This window comes from Castanea sativa, chromosome 2 (assembly GCF_040712315.1).
Source record: "Castanea sativa cultivar Marrone di Chiusa Pesio chromosome 2, ASM4071231v1".
Lineage (NCBI taxonomy): Eukaryota > Viridiplantae > Streptophyta > Magnoliopsida > Fagales > Fagaceae > Castanea > Castanea sativa.
In genome coordinates this window covers 43,261,960-43,271,572 of record NC_134014.1, presented here as the reverse complement: position 1 = coordinate 43,271,572, position 9,613 = coordinate 43,261,960, and the positions used below count along the sequence as shown (strand labels likewise).

General features: G+C 35.6%; 1 protein-coding gene across 1 annotated transcript; it reads right to left on the bottom strand.

Moving 5' to 3' along the window:
* Positions 1 to 3,708: 3,708 nt before the first annotated feature.
* LOC142624271 (polyadenylate-binding protein 2-like) lies at positions 3,709 to 9,230 on the bottom strand. Its single transcript, XM_075797797.1, has 9 exons — positions 8,606 to 9,230; positions 7,554 to 7,672; positions 6,782 to 7,438; positions 6,602 to 6,679; positions 6,377 to 6,466; positions 5,945 to 6,082; positions 4,670 to 4,831; positions 4,357 to 4,560; positions 3,709 to 4,168 (listed from the first exon to the last, which is right to left on the bottom strand). The coding sequence occupies exons 1-9, from the start codon at positions 8,880 to 8,882 to the stop codon at positions 3,923 to 3,925; spliced, it is 1,971 nt and encodes a 656-aa protein (XP_075653912.1). The 5' UTR covers positions 8,883 to 9,230; the 3' UTR covers positions 3,709 to 3,922.
* Between the last annotated feature and the right edge of the window lie 383 nt (positions 9,231 to 9,613).

Genomic DNA, 9,613 nt, shown 5'->3' with positions numbered 1-9,613 from the left:
TGTAAGAAAAATTATGGGACAAACTCAAAATAAATTCACTATTATAAATAAGTTATAATATCTACTCAAGTTTATATCCAAAACTTGAGTCCACAACCAATACAATTATATCAATTCTTTCTTCTTCTTTTTTGAGCACGTTTCCTATTACCACTGAAACCTTCCATTCCTCTTCAACCCTAAAGTAACTAGGGAGCTGCAAATGGACCATCTATGTGGTCAACTTATATTCATTCTCTACCAACTAGTACAACTCACTTATTAAAACCTTCATTTACTTTAAATACAACTCCTCTTTGTGGTTATAGCTCTAAAAAACCTCCATTCACACACATTGTTTCTTTCCGTTGTTGCTTTTATGGCACTCTTTTACCATTTCTCTTGGTAGGAAAAATTCATGGGACAAACCTGGAATAAATTCACTATTATAAATAATTATAGTATCCACTCAAGTTTATACCCAAAACTTGAGTCCACATCAAATACAATTACATTATTATTATTTTTTTTTTTTTGGGAGCATGGTTAGAATTTCCTATCACTACCTGAAACCCTCCCCTCCCCTTCAACCCTAGGTAGCTGCTAATGGACCATCTATGTGGTCAGCTATATATCAATTCTCTATGAATTGGTATAACTCACCTAAAACCTTCATTTATTTTGAATAGAACAACTTTTTATGGTTGTAGCACTAAAAAACCTACAATCACACACTCATTGCGTCCTTTCTTTTTTCTCTATAGCTTATGGCACTCTTTTATTTTTATTTTTTCTTTCTCACATTATCACACTCTTATAAAAAAAAAAAGCACATATAACTTCTGTTAAAATATGAAACCCCCAACCATTATACATTCTCCTAATTTAATTATGATATATATATATATATATTTATTTATTTATTCATTCTAATATGTATTTTTAATTTAAACTTCTATAGAGATTCCCTATCAAACTTTCTAAATTTACACTCCCCATTAAAATCTTGCCACTTCATTTTTCTTTAATAAAATGATAAAATTATTACAAATGACAATAATAAGAACAAGAGAATCCTAAGTGGGTCTACCGCTGAAGAATCATAATGCCTATTTTGCAATTCCCTTTCACACCCATAAAATCCATCACACATTTCATTTGAGAGCCAATGTGAGAGAGAAAATGTGAAAGTAGTCATATTACCTATAAAAATAGCAGCTTTCAAGATAAAGAAAACCCAGTGGAAGAATGGTCCTAAAAAGGCATGACTATGGTGGCTTTTATAGAGTACTACACACTTGGGCACTTGCCCCTTTTTTTTCAATTAATGGCGTGGGTGACTTACATAAAGGGATGTAAAAGCTAAAATTGCCCTTTACTAAATGCGACAAGACAGGATTCAAGGGTAATTAATAGTGTACCCCAGCACTTTTCCCACTTCAAGAAGTCCTTCACATAAAAGAAAAATGGTAGGTGCCTTAACTCATTGGCCTCTCTATTGAAAAAGTTTCAGTGTGTTGTTGGTTCCTATACTTTTGAGTACAAATGCCAAAGACCCCAAGCAATGCAGAGCGTCCGGACTAAAACTGAGCAATAATGCTAATCGTTCGTGTCTTGCATTTGTATTCCAAAGCAATATTCTTTTTGCCTAACACAAAAATGAGTTCACAAGTGTGGATCTATAAGATCTATCAATCACGTAAGAGAAAATGTTAGTTCTGATTTGGTTGGTGCAAGTGCAAGACATATTTGGGCTCATATTCCTTGGGCAAGCAAGCCCATGATCTTGATATGTCTCACCTTGGAAGGTAAGTTTAATTCATATGGGTCAGAAGGAACCGATTGGTGACAATTTACGCTTTAATCGTATAATTTATCTCATTCAACCAATAAAAATTTTCTCAGACTCATTTAGTAATCTTAGGACTACTAAACAGTTATGTGACCATCTGTTAGTGGCTAAACAGGTTATGTGGTGATTATATGGTTTTGTAAAACAAAACACAAGTCTGTATTTTCTAAATTGCCACCTATCAATTATAGGGTAAGGATGGGTTTCACTCGCCCCAGCCTTTCTCAAATTTTTTTTATACATATCTTATTTATAATCTTTTTATTACATATTTTATTTGCATTCACAAAACACTTACTCTCGTTTAGCATTCTCAAAATGACCATTTCCCTTTCTCTTTCATCTCCTTTTTATTATTATTGAAGCTAACTCATTAGGATTGGTAAAATACTGCTAAACTTGAAGATATAAATGACAGCGTTTCAATTAGTCCACAACCAATGGCATTTTAATGTTTAAAACTCACATGCATCAAGCTCTCGCTAAGAGAGCTTCACGGTAGCGTACTAGCGTTTTGTTAAGTGCCAAGTCCAGCTCTCAATGTCATTCTTCAAGACAAAGAGCAGTTGGATTCAAAGTTTTGTTACTGAATCTGTTAGCATAGAAGCAGGAAAATCTGTAATAGTTATTAGCTATGATTCTGATATTTTATTCAGTTAGAACTAAAAGATCAGTGATAATAGAACTATAAATATTATTTATATATATATATATATTGTACCCATCGTATTATTCAATTAAGAAAGAAATTCAGATTTCATACACATATCTCTCTCTATCTCTCTCTCTCTCTCTCTCTCTGTGTGCTTACTCTCTAAAACTTTCATAGTTATACAATCAATCTCAGTTCCATTACTGTTAGATTTTATAGTATACAAAATTCTTCAAATGCTACCAACTCACCTTGTTATTGTCTCGCATGAGATTTTCCCACCTCAAAAAGGGGACAAGACACCTTTGATCTGACTTGCCTTGTTGCCATGTCCATCATGGTTAGACTGAATACATGGAATCATACTAATCCGACAGACCTTCAATGAAAAATCTCTATGGCAATGTAACTAATGATTACTCTCAAAATCAATTAAATCAATCCTTCCCTTACGTTTCTCCAAAAAAAAATCCTTCCCTTACGGATCATGTTGGATTAGATTGGGCTGGACAGTCCGGTTGTGAGTTCGTGACCATTTTGTCAAACTTAGGTATAGATTTGACACGATAGGTCCATAATAATACATAAGAAACAAGTGAATCATGGAACATATCCGCATAGTCGTCCAGGACCTAAACACATCCAAGGAATTCATTAAAAAACAAAAAGTCTTTATTTATCAAGTGAAATAAGGTAAAACCTCTAGCAACCGTAGCGCACACTTCGGGTAAAAATATCCTTCTCATTAGTCATCACCACTATTTTTTTTTTGTTTTTTTTAAGTACTAATTATCACCATTTCTACTTGACCAATAGACCATCAATTGTTTGCTCCCATAAAAAGTGCCATAATGAGCAATACCACATATTGCTAACAATTTTAGCAACTTTTTCACAAACCAAGATTCTGCTGCTTCTCATGTAAGCATTACTTTTTATCCTACTATTAACAACTTGCCACCAAAGCAGGTGTCAAATTGATTGTAAATTACGCATGCACATAGACCTACTGATAAACAAACATACGTATAAATATGAGGTAAACCAATTGCACAGCTTCCAACTCGACCCACAAATATAATTTGTTGGCCTCAAGATATGGTAACCAAGACATCAGAAAATATGGGGGTGTTTGGTAGTCAAGTTCTAGCACATTTCCACACATTTTAAACAAACTTACACACATTTCAACACACATTTCAACACACTTTTTCACCCACGAGTATATCAAAAATACCCAAACAACATTACTCAAACTAAGGCATTCAAAAGTTATCTAAAGCAAAAGATAAGATTCTTTGGCCAAAACTACAGCCACAATAACAGCATGTTTAATATCAATTAAATTCGGGTCTTACTTAAGAAATAAAAATAAAAAAGTCTGCATTTAACAGCTCCAAAGACGAGCAACTTATTCTGAAAACCAATGCCTAGAAAACTCAAGAAACAAGGTTATCATTCAGTGATAGTGAGGCCAGCCGATCAGTCGGACTATTGACCTGTTGCTGCTGATTGACATTCCTCAGAACATCCATTGCCTCTGAGACCTTTGCTTTCAAGGCCTCCGGAGATTCTAGCAAATGCAGGACCTCAGTCTGGTCCATTTCCAGAAGCATGCCTGTTACTTTTGCAGCATTTTCATGCTCCAGCTGGTCCACAAGTGGGTATAAATTTTCACCCAACAACTACAAAAAAATAATAATAATAATAAATTTTGGTTAAAATGATCTGAGGATTTTTTACCAAAATAATATTCAAATATCTGATTGAAACATGAGCATCCATCACCGCAAATACATATATATATTGAAGTAGCCATACCGGCCAACTAGCATTCAATAGATGCATTTAACTCTTAAAAAAGAAAACTTACTGTCCTCTGCTGCTCAGGTGGTGCATTAGCAAGCGCAGTAGCCAAAGCCCCAGTTGCCATAGGTTGTGAAAATGAACCATCTCTAAATGCCATTCCACCCATGTCATAAGGAATAGACAGCATTCCCCCAGGAACACCAGTAATAGGAACATCAGGCATGTTACGACCAGGAGGGTAACGATAGGCACGTCCCCTAGGAACCATCTGTTACCAAGCATCAGGACAAAGAAGAAAAAAATATATGCAAAAATGTTATTAACCTAGATAAAATATATCAGCAACTAGAACAGTCAGATGACAGATTACCACCCACCTGTGGCTGCATCAGTGAGAGCGGTTGCTGGTTTTGCTGCCCAACCCCTCCTCCGGATCGTCTGCCTCCAGGACGCTGGCTCTGTGGACCTGGTTGGACCATTGGCACAAAAAAGTTTGGCCTCATCCCAGGAACTAACTGCTGCTGATACCCAAAACCAGGCTGGAAAATTTACAGTAAAGAGGATCAATTGCTGACATTTAAATGTATTATTGGTAATGTGACTAGGACCTCTTCAGAACTCAAGAACAATATTAAGAGAGAGTAACCAAGTACAGATACAATGAGATAAGGGCTTATTAACACCACTCAATCAATAATAATAACAAGTGATGTGGACTACTTAACAGAGTGCCACATTGGAGGAAAGAAAGAGGGTCAAAATAAAATTTAAATTTAAATTTAAAAACCCAGCATTTAACTCATCTAATCCAATGACTTAATTGCCTAACAATAACAAAAAATTGGTCCCAAAACTTTTGGGGTCAACTATGCATCCTTAACAAACTAATCAAGGTCAACCACATGTATTTTCTGCGTCATTTTATCCTATCCAAAGTCACATCTGCTGACATTTATCCTACTAGTAACATTATTTAAGGTCTCTCTTTACCCCTTTGGTTCCCTTGACTTGAATCAAATCATTTTTCCTCAATGGTTCATTAATTATTATCATTTGCACCCAAATTATCTCAAGCAACTCCCTCATATTTTCTTCAATAAAAGCCACCCTTATCTTACATCAAATATCTTCATTTTGTATCTTATCTTTCATGATATTCCCACTTACTGCCTAAAATTTCTGGAAAAAAAAAATCCAGAATAATATGTGATAGAACTAATCAATTTCATCTGCTTCCCCACAAGCACACACCTCTCCTTTTTCCTATCAGATGGTAAAACTAGCAATATTAGAATAGATTGAACAGCAAAAATGCAACATAAAAATACTACACCTATAATTTACAGAGTCACTAAACCCAGAAGATGATATGTTAAATGGCATGGAATACATTGAGATGAGGAAAAAAGTAACATTGTAACTGAAATGACATAAGCTATGCAATGGAAAGAGAGAAATTATAGGAAACCATTTAATAAATATACATACAACTGATATATATCAGTGAGTTAAAATAATCAACTAATATTGAGCCGATAGACACTAAATGAAAGATAAAATAAAGGGAAATAGGTAGAAAAGAACATTCCCAGGTGTAAAATAAAACAGTAGTTGAACATAAAAATGAACTGACTGAGGAAAATAGCAATTACCTGCGGAGGGAGAATAGCAGGAGGGCCCTGCCCATAGAATAGTTGCTGTCCAAGACCTGGGGCACCTGGGGGATACAAGGGCATCCGAGGGGCAACAGGAGTTGCAATTGCAGGAGGACGCAGTTGTGAAAACTGTGCCTGCACAGAACAGAGAAACAAAACAGTAATATTCCCCATCTTAGCAGGTATAACATAGCCGCAAGACCAGTCTTCAAAAGGAAATATGTATCAATTACTAAGTTTCAATTGTTATCCAAAAACCTAAAAGAAAAGAGTCCGTCTACCCAAAATAACATGCATATGTCCATTGCACCCCTTTCTTTTCCCAAAATAAAACGTGTAGTATTACAGTATTACTACTTAGTGACATTAATGTTGAGTGAGCTCTGCAAATATCTCCCAATTACTTATTACCACACTCAGAATAAATACCTGCAACTTTGCTCTTCTATCTTCTTTGCGTTGTGCAAGTGCGACATATAGTGGTTTGCTGACAATCATTTTACCATTCATCTCCTGAAGCTGCAACCATAAAAAGGAGATATAAACTATACATTTAGCAATAAAGTACAAGGGGGACAAAGAAATAAGTAAACAATACCAGGAAAAATGGTTCATTTTTTAATCTACAGAATTCAAACAGAAAAAATAACTCACAGCTCGAGATGCTTCTTCAGCAGTTGAAAAGGCAACAAATCCTGATCCTCTACTTATACCATTAGGGTCACACATGACCTATTAAACAAACAATAGAAATAGAGAGATAAGCTACAGCTAGAAAAAAAGATTCACACAACTTTGAACACATTGAATTCCTTATCAAGAGGTAAGACAAACCTTGCACGAAGTAACTGTACCAAATTCTAAGAACAATTCCCTAAGCTTATCATCAGTGATGCTATCATCTAGGTTTTTAACATATAAATTCAGCCCCTCATATTTGTCAACCTTCTCCCTCAAATTTTGCTCAATTCGCCCTTTCAGTTCATTTTCTCTTTCAGATTTTTTTTGTGCTTTTCCTACATACCACTCCTTATCATCATCCTTCTTTCCATTGAGAGCATCGACAGCAAGAGCTGCATCATCTGAGTTCTCAAAGTTGACAAATCCAAAACATTTAGATTTTCCATCTCCGTCTCTCATAACTACAACACTGGTAATAGTTCCATATTCACCAAAAGTTTTCTGCAGATCTCCTTCAGTGGTTGATTCTGACAGATTCTTGACATAGACATTGTTGAATTTGACCTTATCTGTCCCAGAATCTCTTTCTTGCTTACGGAGAAAGGGTCCAACAAATACTTGTTTGTCATTCAATAGCATGCCATTCAGCTTTTCAATGGCACTTTTAGCAGACTCCTCATTATCGAATTGCACAAAACCGTATCCTTTTGACTGACCCGACTGATCCGTAGCTATCTTGCAAGACAAGATAGTCCCAAATGATGAAAATGTCTCATGTAATGCCTTGTTGTCAATGGCCCTGTCCAAATTCTTCATAACAGAATACAGAATCCACACATCAGATTCGACCATATTAAAAAAAAAAACTAACAAACCAAGTAGAGTGTCAAGTACATAACAATCAAAATCTTAAAACTCCAAGTACCTTAATAAATATATTCCCTGCCCCACTTTTACGGATGCTAGGGTCACGATAAGAATACATAATCCTAATTGGCTTTCCATTGAGAGGAGTAAAATTCAAAGCATCCAATGCACGTGCCGCTGTGATCAACAACAATAGATGTACAAACAAATTACATATAACATAGACAGTCACCAAACAGCACAGAGGATAACCAATATATAAACCAATGGAGCTAAACCCAACTTAGGAGATAACAACAACATAAATAAGCCAATGGAGTTAACCCAATTTAGCTTGAAGTAAGGCTTTAGTTGGAATGAGGCAAGAATAATACTCAAGTTCAACCTAAAAGTGTACATTTTCAGTACCAACATTCGTTGCCAATAAGCATAGTTCCAAATCAATTCAAATGCCAAACAAGAATTAAATATTTACACACACATCATACATTCTAGATGTTTGAAACATTAAACTCCCACAATGAGACAAAAAGACAAACCGTCCTGGGTGTTAAACCAACATAACAATGGAGCTAAACCCAATTTAGTTTGAAGTAAGGCCTAGTTAAAATGAGGCAAAAATACTACACAAGTTCAACTTATAAGTGCACAAATTCAGTACCCAATGCAAATGCCAAACAAAAATGATATATTTAACCCAAACAATGAGACCCAAAACAAAAGAATCCATCTTGGGTGTTAAACCAACATAACAATGGAACTAAACCCAATTTAGTTTGAAGTAAGGCTTAGTTAAAATGAGGCAAAAATACTACACAAGTTCAACTTATAAGTGGACAAAGTCAGTACTCAATGCAAATGCCAAACAAAAATGAAATATTTAACCCAAACAATGGGACCCAAAAGAAAAGAATCCGTCTTGGATGTTAAACCAATATACCAATGGAGCCAAACCCAATTTAGTTTGAAGGCTTGGCAAAAATTCTACACAAGTTCAACTTATAAGTGCACAAACTCAGTACCCAATAAGCATACTACCAAATCAATACAAAAAGCCAAACAAAAATGAAATCTTTAATCCAAACAAGGATACCCAAAAGAGAGACAAACCATCTTGGGTGTTGCTATAATTGACATAACCATAGCCTAGCGAGCGACGAGTGCTGAGGTCCCTACAGACTCGAACCGACACAACCTGACCCATCTGGTTAAAGAAGTCGTAGAGCTGCGAGTCCGTCACATTCTGGTCAAGATCTCCAACGTACAACGACGTCGACACGAACTGGCCCGACCCATTGGCCACCGCCACTCCATTCACAACCTGAGCCTGTGGCTGAGGCTGAGGAGGAGGAGGAGGAGCCTGAACTTGAACTTGAACCTGAGCCATGTCTAAAAAACTTTCAACCCCCTAAAAATTCTCTCCCTTTTTTTTTCTCTTTTTTTTCCCTTTAATAAAAAATGAAGCAACAAAAAGAGATAGTAACACAAACTGGTTGAAAAAAGAGTGTTTGTGTTTGGTCTGTGTTGTGTTTTTTTTTTTTTGGCTGGATTTCTAAGATTTGTTTGATTTTTAGTGATTTTTGGGGGATAAGTGGTCGGAGATAAAGACGACGCACTGTGATAAGACAGAAAAATAGATAGATAGATAGAAAGAAAGAAAGGTCGGAAGAACAACTATAGAGAGAGGGGCAGGGCTGCACTAGCGGCACCGCACCGGCTTTGTTACACAAGCCTTGCTTTTATATTCAACCCAAACCCTAGCTATATCCAATGACCCTAATCTCCACCGTTGGATCTTTTCTTACGTGGCCCCCACCCTGCCTCCATCTCTCCTGATCCTGATTAATTTAATCTGACTTTTCTTCTTTTGAAGTCTCAAATTTATGAAATTGATTTTATTTTTAAATTTATGTTTGTATCTTTATTATTTATATCCTCTTTGTTATTTTGAGTAACAACATATTTTTATTATAAAAAATATTGTAGAAATTGAGCTGATGATATGTGCATTTCATCTTTGACTTGTTCATAAATTCATTTGGCAACAATTAACACGAGGGTTAGAGAAATAAGACTTTGTTTAAAGAGACGAAGTGTTTTTTTTTTTGGTAGAAAATA